The sequence below is a fragment of the Rhinopithecus roxellana genome, chromosome 15 (assembly GCF_007565055.1).
Source record: "Rhinopithecus roxellana isolate Shanxi Qingling chromosome 15, ASM756505v1, whole genome shotgun sequence".
Classification (NCBI taxonomy): domain Eukaryota; kingdom Metazoa; phylum Chordata; class Mammalia; order Primates; family Cercopithecidae; genus Rhinopithecus; species Rhinopithecus roxellana.
This window is the reverse complement of record NC_044563.1, coordinates 42,091,791-42,109,861: the sequence shown is the minus strand read 5'-3', so window position 1 is coordinate 42,109,861 and position 18,071 is coordinate 42,091,791. Positions and strand designations below refer to the sequence as shown.

Here is an 18,071-nt window from a genome sequence, read left to right as displayed (position 1 = left end):
CTGTTTTATCAGAGACTAGGATTGCAACCCTTGCTATTTTTTGCTTTCCATTTGCTTGGTAAATCTTTCTCCATCCCTTTATTTGGAGCCTATGTGTGTCTTTGCACTTGAGATGGGTTTCCTGAATACAGCACACCAATAGGTCTTGACTCTTTATCCAATATGCCAGTCTGTGTCTTTTAATTGAGGTATTTACACCATTTACATTTAAAGTTAATATTGTTACGTGTAAATTTGATCCTGTCATTGTGATGCTAGCTAGTTATTTTGTCCCATTACTTGATGCAGTTTCTTCGTATTGTTGATGGTCTTTACAATTTGGCATGTTTTGCAGTGACTGACACTGGTTTTTCCTTTCCATATTTAGTGCTTCCTTCAGAAGCTCTTTGAAAGGCAGACCTGGTGGTCACAAAATCCCTCAGCATTTGCTTGTCTGTATAGGATTTTATTTCTCCTTCACTTATGAAGCTTAGTTTGGCTGGATATGAAATTCTGGGTTGAAAATTCTTTTCTTTAAGAATGTTGAATATTGGCCTCCACTCTCTTCTGGTTTGCAGAGTTTCTGCAGAGAGATCCACTGTTAGTCTGATGGGCTTCCTTTGTGGGTAACCCGACCTTTCTCTCTGCTGCCCTTAACATTTTTTCCTTTATTTCAACCTTGGTAAATCTGATGATTATGTGTCTTGGGTCTGCTCTTCTTGAGGAGTATCTTTGTGGTATTCTCTGCATTTCCTGAATTTGAATGTTGGCCTGTCTTGCTGGGTTGGGGAAGTTCTCCTGAATAATATCCTGAAGTGTGTTTTCCAAATTGGTTATATTCTCCCCATTACTTTCAGGTACACCAATCAAACATTGGTTTGGTCTTTTCACATAGTCCCATATTTATTGGAGGCTTTGTTCATTCCCTTTTATTCTTTTTTCTCTAATCTTATCTTCACATTTTATTTCATTATGTTGATCTTCAATCTCTGATATGCTTGATTGATTCAGCTATTGATACTTCTGTATGCTTCACAAAGTTCTCATGCTGTGTATTCAGCTCCATCAGGTCATTTATGTCCTTCTCTAAACCGGTTATTCTAGTTAGCAGTTCCTCTAACCTTTTATCAAGATTCTTAGCTTCCTTGCATTAGGTTAGAACATGCTCTTTTAGCAAGATAATTTCCTGAAATTGAAAGTAAAAGTACAAGAGAAATCCAGATGGTTCCTAGGTTTTTTGACATTTAGAAAAAGGTAAGCAGGTTTTGTCAGGGAAGTTGGGGGTTCTGATTTTTGAAATGCCCATTACCTATCCCAGTGCATATAAGAATCTGGAGCCCAAATAATAGTTTACTACTCCATAATATGTATTACATTTGTTTGGTTCTGTTAAAAAACCAAAATGATAACCATTAACTTAAAGATACTAATTGGCTTTATCTGTGATTCCAGAAGTTGGCAACACTTTATTTCATAAAATAGAGTAAGTGTTCTTATGAGCTGAGAAGAGCATGGTTTTATATACAGAGCTGAAGAAAGCAGAAGCAGAAACAATGAATAGAAACCAAGCTGGTCATTTCAAAGTTATGTTGCTTGTAAGGCAGGGACAGGGAGAAAGAGTATAGAAAAATAACTGCTTGGTTAATATTGGAATACTTCAGGTTATCTTTTTAGTAAACATTAAAACTGAGAGAACCTCAATATCATGCTGTCTGAAACTACCCTGTTTGGGAATTTACTTGTCATCGTCTCTATCTTCTGATTTATATTAATAGGACACTCAGAAATCAACCCAACAACCAAAATTTAGTTTTGGTTTGATGATGTAGAACTTCAGTATGGGAAACTTCATTCTGGTTTTTAGGCTGCTCTGTTGGGGCCTAGCACAGGAGTTTAGTCCAAAACAAGGACCCCTATAATTTTTATTGAACAGTTTAGAATCTAGAACAATGCCTTGCACTCACATTTAGTGAGTAAATATTGAATAGATGAATACATCAGTGAAGTATAACTTTGGGTAACTGTTATCAGGTATTAATTAAAGCATCAGACCATACGACACTAATTTTGAGCATAATCAAGGAGGGAAAGGTAGCAAAACTGAGCACTTGGACAGTCTAATAGTTGGATATGAAACAGAGAAGATGGAGGCTTCCAAAAAGTCTGCTAAAGGGTGTTCTCTGAGGTAGGAGGGAAGTCAGATGAATGTAAATTTTGTCTGAGAATCTAATAAAAATGACTGTTTTCAGAATATGAAGTTATAAGAATAAAATGAAATCAAGAAGAAATAAGTAACCAACAGTAATATTGAAAAGAGAGTGATTAAAAGGAGGTTAGAGATAGGGTATTGTACCTAACAACGTTGAAGTGGATGGTGACTTAAACAATCCAATGGAGTAGACATGATTGAAGGCTGTAGAGTTGGTTGTAGAAGGAAAGGTAAGAAAATTTAAGGGTTAATTTAGAAATATTTTATCAAAGGGGCTATTTCATGAACTGTTTTTAGTAAAAGTGGATTTTTAAGGGCTGCTCATTTTAAATAATATAATCCACAGACATTTGTAAGAGTTTATTTAAAGTTCCAGGCACTGATTCAGACATACATAAATTGATCATTATCTGTGTGGTGGAATCATTCGTACCCCAAATCTCAGCATCATGCAATATACCCACGGAAAGAACCTGCATATTTACTCCTTGAATCTGAAATAAAAGTTGAAATTATAAAAAATAAAAATTAAAAAAAGAACAAATCATATATACACAAAATCATGATGAATCTCTAAAACATATTAAATGACACAAAGGATTGTATATTGAATGATTACATGCGTAATATTTAGACAGGTCAGGTGGGGTGCCTCACACCTGTAATCCCAGCAGTTTGGCAGGCCAAGGCAGGAGGATCACTTGAGCCCAAGAGTGTAAGACTAGCTTGGGATACAGAGTGAGACCCTGTCTCTACAAAAAATTAAAAACTAGCTGGGTGTGGTGGTGTTTGCTTGAAGTACAAGCTATACAGAAAGATGAGGAGGGAAGACTGCTTGAGCCCAGGAGGTTTAGGCTACAGCGAGCTGTGATAGTGCCACTGCACACCAGCATGGGCAACTTAGCGAGACTCTTCTTTAGAAAGCAACAACAAAAATAGCAACAACAAAAACAAAAATCTTACAGACAAAAAGCAGAGCAGTGGTGCCTTGAAGACAGGGATGTGAGTAGAGATTGACTATAAAAGGGGAGAAGAGATGTTTTTGGAAGATCAAAAGTGTTTTAAAAGTGGATATGGTGATCGTGCATAAAATGAATTTAAGAGCAATTTATTAACGTCATTAAACTGCATACATTAACTAAATTTTATGGTACATAAATTATACCTCAGTTAAGCTGATAAAATAATTGAGAGTCTCCACAAGGTCTTGTTGATGTGAGTTTTTTAATGTCAAGATATGCCATATTAGAAATTAAAGCTGAGAAAAATAAATATCTATTTATTAATAATTTAAAATAACAATTATAAAACCATAACTGGTAACATAATATTTCTGTAAAAAGTAAGTATACTTCCCAAAACCATAAAAATAAATAAAAGAGTGGCTTTGATTACATGTTTATAAATCCCTTTAATGTCTGGCTTAATAGAAGTCATCTGGATTCTCATATCTGCTTCTCCATTCAATCTTTTGTGATATTACGTGTCATGTAGCCCCTGGGAAAATCTCCTGTATACTCATGTGATAATAAAATTTTGAAGGACAATTCTTCATGCACCCTAAAAGTATTCACAGCCACACATTGTGAACCCCTGTAGTAAGGGCCCATTTCCTGATTACGTACTAGTTGTAAGGTTGGGGTAAGGAAGGGAACTGTCGAAAACTAGGGCTGCCTGGGACCCTGGACATTGGGTCTATATCTTGTTCCTTGAGCTCCTAGACCCTGAGAAGCAAGAATCCTGCACTGTAGCCTTCCCACAGTGCTGTGGTTGTATGGGCAAAAGGGGATGCATTTCCTACCATTCTTTTCACCTACCACAAACCACAAGAAGCTACAGTGGCAAGTTTACATCCTGGACTTCTATTTTTGTGCTTTCCAGATAGATTTTTAAAAATTGTCCATCCTTGTACGACCTAAACATATCATCTTTTATGAATATTGGGTAAATCAGAGATTCTCAAAGTATGGTTCAGGGACAAGCAGCAGCCTCTTGCAAGTTGCCTAATACTCAAACTCTCTGGCCCCAGCCCAGACCTACTGAATGAAGAACACCCATGGGTAAGCCTCAGCAATCTGTGGCCTCAGAAGCTTTTCAGGTGATACTGATGCACCAACTAAGCTAACTCATCAGCCTGGCTGTAAATCTAAGAAGGATGCCTTCTCAGAGAGGAAACAAAGCACAGCTGGTAATGAAGACTTTAGCCCTCTTCCATCTCCTTCTCTTCCTGGATCTGGACAGTGCGGGCAGCTACAAAGCATCAGTTCTGAGTGGTGGGGCAGGCAGGATAAGACAACGGAGGTTCCTTGAGGAGAAGCAACAACTGGAAGGTGAGAAAAGTGAGCTGCATGAACTAGGCTACCTGGCTTCTGGTTACTGTTTGCTTTTCTTTCTCCGTAGTTTTCAAGGAGGCTTTAATAAAGCCTTTAACCAAAGGTCCAGTCGCATCTGTTCCCTATGTTTCAGAATAAATTGAAGCTGAATTCAACAAGCATATTAATGTTGAAAAGCCCCATTTGTGGTCACCTTGATGGTGGCAGTGGTTATTCAGAAAGCTTTTAAAGGAATAGAACTGGAATGAGAACCACTCTCTGCACCTGGAACCACCCCTCCTGAGTGCCTTAACAGGTTCTGGACTTTTTATGTTAAAAAGTTTGGTTATTGCTAATTCAAAAGCCTATAGATATTGTACCGATACCTGTTTACTTTTATTCTCCCAATTCAACTGTGCACATATACTTTTGCTACTTGTAAAAAACTTTCAAAATGAAAAATAGCATAAAAATAAATTACATTAAATTATTTTAATTCATGATACATAACTAGTCTTTGTCACTATTATGTTAATATTCATTAACATAGTTGGTATAAATTATTTTAAATGTTGTGTTTCAGTGGGAGAAACATTAAGAAAATTAAACAAAATATCATCAAATTCACTGCAAAGGGTGCTTTTATGTGTATTGAGAGAGGCAGAGACTGAAAGAAAGAGATCTGGTGTGAAATCACTTTCACTTTTAATATAGTGCTTGGGGAAAATGCATGGTGAGCAAAACTCCTAGGAATTAAAAGATGTTTTAAAATGTAGTTTTTCTTCTTCAACGTTTAAGTTCAGGAGTACATATGCAGGATGTGCAGGTTTGTTACGTAGGTAAACGTGTGCCATGGTGATTTGCTGCACAGATTACCATCACCTAGGCATTAAGCCCAGCATTTAAGCTTTTCAGGTGATACTGATGCACCAACTAGGCTAACTCATCAGCCTGGCTGTTAATCTAAGAAGAATGCCTTCTCAGAGAGGAAACAAAGCACTTTGTTCTTCCTGATGCTCTTCCTCCTTCCACCCCCTACCCTTGACAGACCTCAGTGTGTGTTGTCCTCCACCATGTGTTCATGTGCTTTCATCACTCAGCTTCCACTTACAAGTGAGAACATGTGGTGTTTGGTTTTCTGTATCTCGCAGTTTGCTGAGGATAATGACTTTCAACTTCACCCATGTCCCTGTGAAGGACATTGTCTCATTCCTTTTCATGGCTGCATAGTATTCCACGGTGTGTATGTACCATATTTTCTTGATCCAGTCTATCATTGATAGATATTTAGGTTGATTTCATGTGTTTGCTGCCATTTTTCCGTCCCAGCCAGTAGCACAAGAAGGGAAAATTTCCCTTGATTCTTCCTGGTTTTCCCTGTGAGAGCCTCTTGGCATTTCTGTTGGAAAGGCCTGCCCCTTGGGTGAGGATTCTTCTATGTCTGTGACCCTAAGGGTCTCTGCACACTAACTCTAGCCCAGCTTTGGGTTTTAGCAGTAAATAAAAACCATTTGGTTTATCTTCTGTTTTTATGGCCTTTTGGTAGAATCTGCCCCAGATAAACATATGCATGGGTCCTGTTTTTCTCAGTGCTGTACCTGTCTCTATCCAGAACTGATTAAGATGTCTTATTACCTCTGTTCTCTAATGGTTTACAAAACAAACAAACAAACTAAACTTCATTAATCTTTAGTTTCTCTTGCACTTTTTTTCTTGCAGGGAGGCAGCAATAGTATTTTCATCCTTCTCCATTTCTGAGCTGCAACCATAAGACCCTATTAGGTTTTATGATATCCCTGAATATCCTCATAATGTCCTAATTGGCTGTTACTTTTTTCAAACCAGGTACAAATCGATGATACTATAATTATATCATAGTTAATTTTTATATTTCTTTTAGTTATCTTTACTATATAGCTGTTTCCAAACATTTTCTCCTTAGAAATTAAAATTATTTTAATAGGCCAGCCTTATTTTTTGCATAGTGTTTTTCAAATGCATTTATCTAATTTCCTCCCATGGTTATATGCTGGTAAAATCTTTTTGGCAAAAATACTACAGATGTGTTGTGTGTCCTTAGTCATCTACCTGTTTGTGTACATTAAATTATACACTTTCACTTATCTATTATGCTTCAATAACACTGTGGATAGAGCTGGCATGTGGGGTAGAACTTTGATAATATGTAAATAGGTTCTTTCACAAAATCTATGACTTAGTTATTTTATTATCCATTAATGATTCTTGCCTGATTCAGTTATTTTTATGGCATCTGTAAAATGATGATTGTCCACCATTCCTTCTATTGCATTAGTTGGCCTCTCCAGAATTATGTAATTAGTGTTCCTATTGTATTATTAAAGATGCAGGTTCTTTCCGCCTTTCTGTTTTCCTTAGAGTATTGACTTTTGTCTTAGATTAGTTTACTATGAGTCCACAAAATGGTTACACAAGCAAATATTGTATCCAAGTAATGTCCAGAGACAGAAAAAGCAATAGTTTCTTCCATGTGTCTCTTCTGTAGCAAGAATACCTTTTACAGAATTCTCCTACGAAGTCTACTTTCTTGTTCTCTTGGCCAGAATTGGAGTACATGTCTTATGATGACCAATCAGAGAGAGAGAAAAAAAGGGGGAAATCTTGATAGCTTTGGACAAAATAATGACCTACTGCCTGTGGCTACAGATGAGCCCAGGACCTGTGATTTTTATGTTTTTGTAGAAGAGATAACAGACATGAAAAATATTGGATTTCTATTAGGGAACTGGAAAATAGTGCTATAGGCCAAGGTTGTCAAGAAAGAGGGCATGTGATCAATCTGTTGCACTGTTTGTGCCTCTCCATCCTATTTTAGTCATTCAGAAAATAAGGCCTGTCCTGCTACACTGCATACACAAATTAGTGAAAAAAAAAAAAAAAGGTCTTAAGCTCATTTCATATGCCTTGGGGGAAAAAATGACACTTTCATTTTATTTTCTCAGAAACATGGCTTCTGCTATCACGCAGTGTTCTACCAGTGAGCTCACCTGCTCGATCTGCACAGACTATTTGATGGACCCTGTCACCATTTGCTGTGGTCACAGATTTTGTAATCCCTGTCTCTGCCTCTTGTGGGAAGATACACTTACTCCTAATTGCTGCCCTGTGTGCAGGGAAATATCACAGCAAATGTACTTCAAACGCATTATTTTTGCTGAGAAACAAGCTATTCCTACAAGAGAATCAGTCCCCTGCCAGTTATCAAGCTCTGCCATGCTGATCTGTGGGAGACACCAGGAAATCAAGAACCTCATCTGTGAAACTGACAGGAGCCTGCTGTGTTTTCTCTGCTCTCAATCCCCAAGGCATGCTACTCACAAACACTATATGACAAAGGAGGCTGATGAATACTATAGGGTAAGTAAATGCTACTGATTACACTTTGAAATGTGAAGAACCCTGAATCCTACAGGTAATAAGGAAAGATATGCTTATCATTATTATTAATAATAATTTTATGCAATAAACAGAATTGCTGATGAGCATAAATTAGACACTGTTCTAGACACTGAGATAAAGCACTGAAGAAACCAAACATCCCTGCTCGCCTGAAATTTAAATTTTCTTGGGATGAGGGAGAAGAATGATGATAAAGTTGATGAGCATTAGGGTTCTAGTATTTCAGTGTAAGGAGCTCTATATTAATCACTAGTTTCGATGATAGTCATTGGCTAACACAGTCATGATTGCAATGAATCTATTATAGAAAATTCTAATAAATACTGGTCAGTATGCTCCAACAGTACTATAGAGAAGTTGAGGGCTGGCATTTTAAAATTAAATATAAAATAATAATTACTTCTGAAAATTGACGAAGTTGTATCAGTTTCAGTGCCAGACTTCTAAGATAATGGGTATTGTTTTCCAAATTTGGGAATTCTACCTTTGATTTCATTGGCCTCTCAGACTTGACAATCAGTGCCCTCAAGAAAAGCCCCTGCATGTCTGCATTCTGCACTCTTTATTTGTCCCATGTCTATACCTCTTTTGAAAGTACCTGAGATATGCTATATTTTCTTTTCTAGTGCTCAGATTTATAGTTTTGTTTTTCAGAAGAAACTCCTGATTCAAATGAAGTCCATCTGGAAAAAAAAGCAGAAAAATCAAAGAAATCTAAACAGAGAGACCAACATAATCAGAACATGGAAAGTAAGCAGTAAGCTCATTTCTCTCAGAACCAGTTTGGAATAGAAAATGTGACTTGTGGGTGAGTCAACCATATGTCCCCTGAATAGGATGATCAGAAAAAGGACCTACATGTGTTTCTCTACAATATAACTTAACCTTTAGAGTGAGATTTCATGTTGAATCCAATATATAACTAAAAATATCCCGATTTTTCTGAATAAAGCAGTATCTACCAATAATACATCAGCAGTGATAAGAAATGTGCTAAAAACGGCATGTAAGATCACTAGCATGAAGGTAAAAATGTGGTTCTACAGCAGTTTAGCAGACATGAAATGCTAAAAAAAAAAAAAAAAATAGCTTCTAGGTGAAAATTAATCTGATGCTAATGTTTTAGTAAAATTCAGAAATTTACTGATGATAATGTTGGAAGGATTTTAGGAATAAGAAAGCTGAAAGTTAGAAAAGTGGTAAAATTATTTGGACATGTGAGTAACTCCTCTTGATTAGTTCATGAAAAAGAGTCAGGCAGCAATGAGAGATATGGCTATAAATGTAATTATGGCCAGGTCTAGAATGTGAATGCTTAGCTAAGAATTTAGGATTATATAATCCATTCACAAATATTAATTAAGTACCTAAAACTGAATAAGTAAATCAAACAACATTTTTATTCTCAAAGATCTCAAGCACTTCTGAAGGTGTCATATAAACAGGGACTAGTAGAGAATAATAATAATTGATACATGATACTGTGAGAATGCCAAAGGGGAGCAACAAAATCATGTTGATCACTTCAGATGGATTTTCTGAGGAGTCCTGCATTCTCACGAGGGCCTATCATGTGTTGCTCACTGCTCTAGGCCAACAAAATGATACAGATGTGGACAAAAGAAGAAATAGATTACTTACCCTAGGAGACTATAATCTAGTGGTGAAATTCAATCTACAAATTAAAATGTAAACTTTATAATAAATAATGTTCATGAAGTGCTTCAGGGAAAAATAAAACAGAACGGGTACAAAGAATCCAGGTTTGTAGAATCTATGCTGGCCAAGAAGAACCCATTTTCAGGGATAAGAAGGTACAGAAGAAACGAATCAGTGGCTTTGTAAGAATGTATTTTTCTGTGGCAGGAAAAACAAGGTATGGTTAAAAAGAATAAGTAGACAATAGTGTCAAATGCAGAATGAAAGTGAATTCTAGGACTAAAGCATAATACTTGAATTTAGAAAAAAGAAGTTCTTGGTAAGTTGTAAAGTTTGGTTCAGGAAAGAGTAGGGAATAGAAGTAAAGGGGTCATTAATCACACACATGAGCACAGCAAGTTTGATCACATTTGATCAATAAATTTAGCTTTGATAGGGATAGAAATGTTTTAGCAAGAGAAGCTAGATGAGGTAATTGGGACAATAATATTTTCATTTTTTTTCCAAAGTAATTTGCAAAATTTGCATGTGTTTAAAGGTGGTGTGGAAGGAAGGGAAAAATTGTGTGAAAAATTAATTGAGGTCAGGCGCGGTGGCTCATGCCTGTAATCCCAGGACTTTGGGAGGCCGAGGCGGGCGGATCATGAGGTCAAGAGATTGAGACCATCCTGGCCAACATGGTGAAACCCTGTCTCTACTAAAAATAAAAAATTAGCTGGGCATGGTGGTGCGCACCTGTAGTCCCAGCTACTCGGGAGGCTGAGGCAGGAGAATCACTTGAATCCCGGAGGCAGAGGATGCAGTGAGTTGAGATCATGTCACTGCACTCCAGCCTGGGTGACAGAGCAAGACTCTGTCTGAAGCTAAATAAATAAATAAATTAATTAATAATAATTAATAAATCAAAATTAAAAAACAAAAAGTAATTGAGTAGCCTGGCATGGCGGCATGTGTCTGAAGTTGCAGCTACTCAAGAGGCTGAGGTGGGAGGATCTCCTGAGTCCAGGAATTCAAGGCTGCAGTGAGCCATGACTGTACCACCGTACTCCAGCCTGGGTGACAGACTGACACCTTGTCTCAATAATAATAATAATAATAATAATAATAATAAATTGTGTGAAAGAGAGATGGGGGAAATAAAGACACAGTGACAGAAAGACAGAGACAGAGAAAATCAAAGACAGGCCAGAGAAAGAATGAGACAGAGAAATGGAGCCAGTAGGAAAGAATAGGCAAACAATAGGGACAGAGACAGGAAGACAGAGGCAGGCAGAGGAAAAGAATGAACATTATAAGAGAGTAATCTAGAGAAGGGGTGGCTAGAGATGAGTAGTCTTAGGTAATAGGCAAGCATAGCCAACGACTGGTAAAAACACCGAGTGTTTTGGAAATGGAGGTAATTAGAAAGATGCAGCAATGTCTTATGTTCTCTATTTTCCTGAGGAAGTAAATTGTTATGAGTAGGAGTATTGAGAAAAATAGAATACAATTTAGATACAGTGATGAAGAGGTTAGAACATTATATAAGACAACATCAATGTGATCTTAATTTATTTTTAAAATGAAAATATGGAGGTTTGAGGGAAAGTAGGTGGAGCAATGCATGGAAATGGAAGGGAGGAAGGGAAGGAGGAAGAAAGGAAGATTTATGCTGTATTTGAAGTGGAAAGACATTAAACTGTATTTAGTAGAATAGCACAAAACATGAAACAAAGCAGAATAGCTGATAAGGAAAGAATAAAACCACTTAGACCCGTGATTTAATTAACCCAATGTCACTACAGGTTTTTATACATTTGCGGAGCATGATGATCAGCGCTGAATATCCTAAGGTGTGTCAATACCTCCGCGAAGAGGAGCAAAAGCACTTAGAGGGCCTGGCAAGAGAAGGCAGGATAGTTTTTCAGCAACTCAAGATCAGTCAAACTAGAATGGCTAAGATGAGTGTACTCCTGAGAGGAATGTTTGAGAAACTGAAGGAAATGAGCTGTAAAGCAGATGTGAACCTGCCTCAGGTAAAAACTGAAGGAGGATCAGGGTGCTGAACACCACCCTGCTTGGGAATCGTATCTACTAGAGTCTATATGCTTTTTGATCTATATTACTTTTCTGGTTCTAAATATTCAGATTCTGCCTCTCCTGACCTTATGGTGGCACATTTCGCTCCTCTGTAGACCCAGTCTCACTCTTTCTTGTCCCATAGAGGAGAAGGAAAACTATTTGGAAAGGTTCTAGTAACAAATTCAAGAAAATTCTCTTCTAAAATTATCTTACTACACCCACTGATTCTTAGTAGTTGCAATAGAGCAGCTCATGAATACATGACTCAATTTTGTATAAGGATGTGTCAATAAGTGAAAGTGTGAGATTTATGACATTTATTTACTCTTTTAGTTTTGAAGTCCTCGATTTGGGCCCACACATCCTTGTAAGAACTTTGTGGAGACCTCTATCAATCTTGTTACAGATGTTTGTACAGCAGCATGTCTTCCCTTCCTCTTCCCCTTTGTTCAACCTCAGTCCATCTGACTATGTTTCATCAAGGGTGCAATTTTATAGACTATAAAATGTAGATATCAGACTGGGTTTCATATTTATAAAGAGAAAGAAAATGAAAACTGCCTTTACCCAAAGAAGGAAAGTGAAAGACATTAAGTTTTCCAATTCAGTTCATATCCTCAGATTGCACTGGACTAGAGAACCCTATTGTGCTGCAAACTAAGCCATCTTCTCTCTCTTTATAGGATTTGGGAGACATAATGAAAAGGTAAGTTTGCCCCTCTATCCAAGTACTGGTAATTGTGACAATAATCAGGCTGTTTCTGCTGGGATCAACCCACACTTTGAGTGAGGAATTTCTGTCTGTATTTATTCCTTTCTTTTCAAAGATCATCCAGGCTTTATATATTGACTATTTCAGATGAAAGTGAAGGATAGGAGCAGTTTTAATTGCAAGACCTAATGTAGAAGTTTCAATAAGACAACTATTTTTCCAGCCTCTAATTTTCTACATCCTAATTATTTGAAGGTTATTCCTAGGTTGTCAATGGGAAAGGCAAATAATCTCAGAGAGGTAGCAGATGGAAAGATGGTGAAAATAGGAGAAAGGGAACATCACCAATAAGGAATGTAGTATAGAGCTGAGGCTCCATATGTAGCAGGTGACATGCTCCAAAAATTTGACACCTATCAGATTTCAGAAATTAAATGAGGATTTCTGCATGGCTCACCTAGGGAAGCTGCAAAGGTGAGAACTGATATAATTATGACTGAGATGACATATTCTACTGGCATAGAGATGTTAAAAGCAGCAGAGCACATCATAAAATACAGTTACAATTGCAATATGTCTTCCTTCTTGAGTTCAAGTCACGCTCTTCAACCTAATTGTGAGGATTCTGATCAAGCATCTTATTATGGATTGCTAATGATTCCTTTGGGACTGGCAGTAAAAAGTAGGTATTTTTCTTTGCAGGAATGAGTTTCTGAGGCTGGCCATGCCTCAGCCTGTGAACCCACAGCTCAGTGCATGGACCATCACTGGGATGTCAGAAAGGCTTAACTTCTTCAGAGGTAAGAGTGTGAACTGCACTAACGTTTCCAACATAAGTATTTTTATATGGGTGGCCTATATTCACTTCAGTCTATATTCACTTCTCTGTATTATTATTTTCAGTGAACAAGCAGGCAAATATGGAAACCTTTTTAACCAATTTTAAAACTGTTAATAAACTTTCAGGAAAAGCTAACTGAAGTCTGGAATAAATAAACAAATAAGAATTACAGTGCATAACATGATTATTTTAAGTGAGTAAAAAAAAAAAAAAACAATTAAAGGCCTGGAGGAAAGCTATAAATAAAGCATTAATTTTTCAGTATAGCATATAAAACTGCATATTCTTTCAAAGCATTTCAACTCTGGTTATATTTACATGATCCGCTTCTTAGGAAATATCTTAATGTTGTTATTCAAATATTTACCGAAAGATTGAAGTTTTAAAGAATACATTTGAAAAACCACAGGATTCTCAAAAGCATAAAAACAAGTTTGTAAACAATAGGTACAACCACAAAGCAGTCTGAAGGAAAATCCCTTCACTGTGTAGAGGACTACACAGACAAATGGAAATGGAGGGGGAGTCTGGCAGATAGAAGAGAGGCAGCCATGGGATGAGATGAAGAGAATTCTGATTTAATGATGTCCGAACCAGAAATTCTGGGAGAGAAACAACCTTTTTTTTTTTTTTTTTTTTTTTTTTTTTGAGATGGAGTCTCGCTCTGTCGCCCGGGCTGGAGTGCAGTGGCCGGATCTCAGCTCACTGCAAGCTCCGCCTCCCGGGTTTACGCCATTCTCCTGCCTCAGCCTCCCGAGTAGCTGGGACTACAGACACCCGCCACCTCGCCCGGCTAGCTTTTTTTGTATTTTTTAGTAGAGACGGGGTTTCACCGTGTTAACCAGGATGGTCTCGATCTCCTGACCTCGTGATCCGCCCGTCTCGGCCTCCCAGAGTGCTGGGATTACAGGCTTGAGCCACCGCGCCCGGCCGAAACTACCTTTTTAAAAAGGCACATATAGATTTTTAGTTTATTTCACTTTTGCTTGCTTAAGTTGTGAAGCCCTCATTACTTCTTGGCCTTTTGGCTAAGATCAAGTGTGAAGCTCTCCCATCTTAGGCAAAGTGGTCATGGTTTAGAACTAATGATAATAATATCATAAGTATAATTAATATGTTTATTATTTTTAGTATGTTTATTTTATTTTGTGAAAATTGGTTAATAAGGAGGCTTAAATAAAGGGCCATTTTGATGTTTTCTTGGCATCTTATGAATGAGCTGGCAAATTTTTAATGGTCTAGTAAAAATTAAATCAGAGCTTGACATCCTATGTCTTTATGTTTTCTCTAAATTTTCTTTCATCTTAGTTGCTTGATTAAAGATTAATTTGCCCTGCAAATGAACAAGAAGCTGTTGCTGAACTGTCTCGATAATTCATCTGATATACTCTGTATGCCACTTGTGATAGAGTGGTGTGCCAGAGCCAGTTAGTACTGACTCATGAGAGCTAATTGTTAAATGTTTTGAATTTTTTGATTATTAAATTGTTGGTAGCTTGAAACTGGCCTTAGTGAGATGGAAATATTCTTAATAAACAAAACAAACCAGTTGCTTTTGTTTGTTTGTTTTCAGGGATTGGTTGTTAACTATTTGCCAGACTGCCTCTGCACCTGTACCTCCAAACTTTTAAACTGTTTTTTTGCATTCACTGTTTTATTTTGCTACAGTGTATATCACCTTGGATCATAAGATATGCAGTAATCACAAGCTTCTCTTCGAAGACCTGAGGCATTTGCAATGCAGCCTTGATGATACAGACATGTCCTGCACTCCAACAAGTACACAGTATACTTCTTCATGGGGAGCTCAGATCCTCACCTCTGGCAAACATTACTGGGAGGTGGATTTGAAAGACTCTTGTAATTGGGTTATAGGACTTTGCAGAGAAGCCTGGACAAAGAGGAATGACATGCGACTTGACTCTGAGGGTATCTTTCTACTTCTGTGTCTTAAAGTGGATGACCATTTCAGCCTCTTATCTACTTCCCCACTGTTACCTCACTATATTCCAAGGCCCCAAGGCTGGCTAGGGGTGTTCCTAGATTATGAATGTGGGATAGTGAGCTTTGTTAATGTTGCCCAAAGTTCCCTCATTTGTAGTTTCCTCTCTCGCATTTTCTATTTTCCTTTGAGACCTTTCATTTGCCATGGATCTAAATAATCAGGGACAGGTCAAAAACCTGACCAAGGCCTTGGTAATTCTAATAGCAGAGGAAGCTCCTATTCTGGTTACTTTCTTAATGGGGAAAATCAGGCATATCTCATTACCTTTTACTTAATTTTACCTCATGGATATATATTTATTGTATCATTTTTAAAGTGTTAATAATGTATAGTATATACATTTGTCATTTCTATTTTATTTGAATAGATGTAATGTCTTTTATTATATTGTATAGGATGCATGCTCTTTTAACTTGTTATCAAAGCTTACTGGAGGTGAAAGAATACATGAGCATGAAAACCCAGCTAACTGAGTCAAATTAAAGCACAGACAAGTTGCCTTCCAGATAGCCCTTATGTAAAACTCAGTGTCAGCCTAAAATTCTCTATTCCCTCCCTTCATCTGGATAAACCCTTTCCCTTCACCAGTTCCCAGCTTTCTGAACTAGATAAGGTCTCAGATGTCAAGAACAGCTCATACATTTCCTTTATAAAACTCCTAATAGAATTTGGGTCTTTTTTTCAACTTTATAAATTACAAGAAGGGAAAGTCAATGACAGTTCTTCTCATTCATTACAGGAATAAGAAACAGTCTGATGATATGAGAGATATTCAAGAAATAGGTAAATAATTAAATGAATAATCATGTAAAAAGTTATTAAAATCAAAAGCTATAGAACCAACAAAAATATACTACGATATAGCCATAATTAGCAAGACAGAACAGGTTGAGAAATATCATTACATAAAGGATACATAGATATGGTACTATGGTACTTAAGCCTTCTTGTTGAACTGAACCTTTATCATTTTGTAATGATCTTCTTAATTGTTTTTGTTTTAAAGTCTTTTTTATCTTATGTAGGAATAGATGCTCCTGCATTTTGTTGTTGTTGTTGTCGTTTTTATTTGCATGGTAGATCTTTCTCCATCCTTTACTTTGAGCCTGTGGGTGTTATTATATGTGAGATGGATCTCTCAAGACAAATACACTTGGGTCTTGTCTTTTTATTCAGGTTGCCACTCTGTGCCTTTTAATTGTGGAGTTTAGATCATTTACATTTAGGATTTGTTTTGGTATGTGAGATTTTGATCCTGTCATCTGGTTGTTTTGTAGAGTTGATTATATAGTTGCTTTATAGTGTCTGTTAACTATATGGTTTACTCAATATTTTGGTCTCTCTCAGTGGGAATGGAGCTTTCCGGTTGCATCTATTTGGCCATCTTCTGTTCTTTTTCAGCTGAGTGGCTTTTCATACCTTGAATATACCACATTTTATTTATCCAAACACCAGATGATGTGCATCTGAATTGCTCCCAGTTTTAGCAACTATGATTTATATTTCTATGCAAATCAGCCCACATATCTTTCATTTATTGTGGGTAGCTACTTGGGGTGAAGTACTGAATTATTTAGTGGATTTTTTCATCATTTCAGAACTTGTCAAAATACTTCTTTTGAAAGTGACTATACCATTTCACATTGCCACCAGCATCTTGATAAGAGTTCTAATTCCTCTACATCCTCACTGACGCTTAGTATTTTCAACCTTTATTACATAGGCCTTTTTATTTTTTAGTGTGTAGTAATAGCTCATTGTGGGTTAATTTGCATATATGTTACTAGTGATTAATGATGTTGAGCATCTTTTTTTTTTTTTTTTTTTGAGAGAGGATCTCCTTCTGTCAACCAGGCTGGAGTGCAGTGGCAACATCATAGCTGACCTCAAACTCCTGGGCTCAAGGTATCCTACCACCTCAGCCTTCCAAGTAGCTGGGACTACAGGCACACATCACTATGTCCAGCTAATTTTTAAAATTGTCTGCAGAGGCCGGGCGCGGTGGCTCAAGCCTGTAATCCTGGCACTTTGGGAGGCCGAGACGGGCGGATCACGAAGTCAGGAGATCGAGACCATCCTGGCTAACATGGTGAAACCCCGTCTCTATTAAAAAATACAAAAAAAAACTAGCCGGGCGATGGTGGCGGGCGCCTGTAGTCCCAGCTACTCGGGAGGCTGAGGCAGGAGAATGGCGTGAACCCGGGAGGCGGAGCTTGCAGTGAGCTGAGATCCGGCCACTGTACTCCAGCCTGGGCAACAGAGCGAGACTCCGTCTCAAAAAAAAAAGAAAAGAAAAAAAAATTGTCTGCAGAGATGTGGTCTTTCCATGTTGCCCAGGCTGGTCTGGAACCACTGGCCCTAAGTTATCCTCCTGTCTTGGCCTCCCAAAGTGCTATAATTATAGACATGAGCCACCACACCTGGCCTTGAGCATCTTTTACTATCATTAGTTTCCATCCAAGTATCTTCTTTAGTGAATCATCTGCTCAAGTCTTTTAGGTTGTACAATGATTTCGTTGGATAGTTTGTCTACTTGCTGAGTTGTAAGAGTTCTTATTGATACAAATCCTTTATCACATATATGTTTTGCAAATATAATTTCTGCCAGTCTATGGCTTATATCTTAATTTTATTGTCTCCTTGGAAGAGAATAACATTATTTAATTTTAATAAATCCAGTTTGTCATTTTTAATGTTTCTTTTTTTGATGCCACATGTAAGAAATACTTGTCTAACACAAGGTCACTAAATTTTTTTATAAGACTACTTCTAGAAGTTTCATAATTTCAGCTTACATTTAGGTCAGTGATCCATTTTGAGTTAATTTTTATGTACGGTGTAATGTGAGTTTGAAG

General features: G+C 37.3%; 1 protein-coding gene across 2 annotated transcripts; it reads left to right on the top strand.

Annotated features, from left to right (window-relative positions):
* Positions 1–7,485: 7,485 nt before the first annotated feature.
* TRIM77 (tripartite motif containing 77) lies at positions 7,486–15,373 on the top strand. 2 transcript variants are annotated; one of them, XM_010384316.2, is made up of 6 exons: positions 7,486–7,896; positions 8,593–8,688; positions 11,382–11,612; positions 12,342–12,364; positions 13,073–13,170; positions 14,880–15,373. In XM_010384316.2, exons 1-6 carry the CDS (start codon positions 7,486–7,488, stop codon positions 15,371–15,373), a joined length of 1,353 nt encoding a protein of 450 aa, XP_010382618.2. The 2 variants fall into 2 exon arrangements, with proteins under 2 accessions (XP_010382618.2, XP_010382619.2); XM_010384317.2 differs by lacking the exon at positions 11,382–11,612.
* Positions 15,374–18,071: the final 2,698 nt, after the last annotated feature.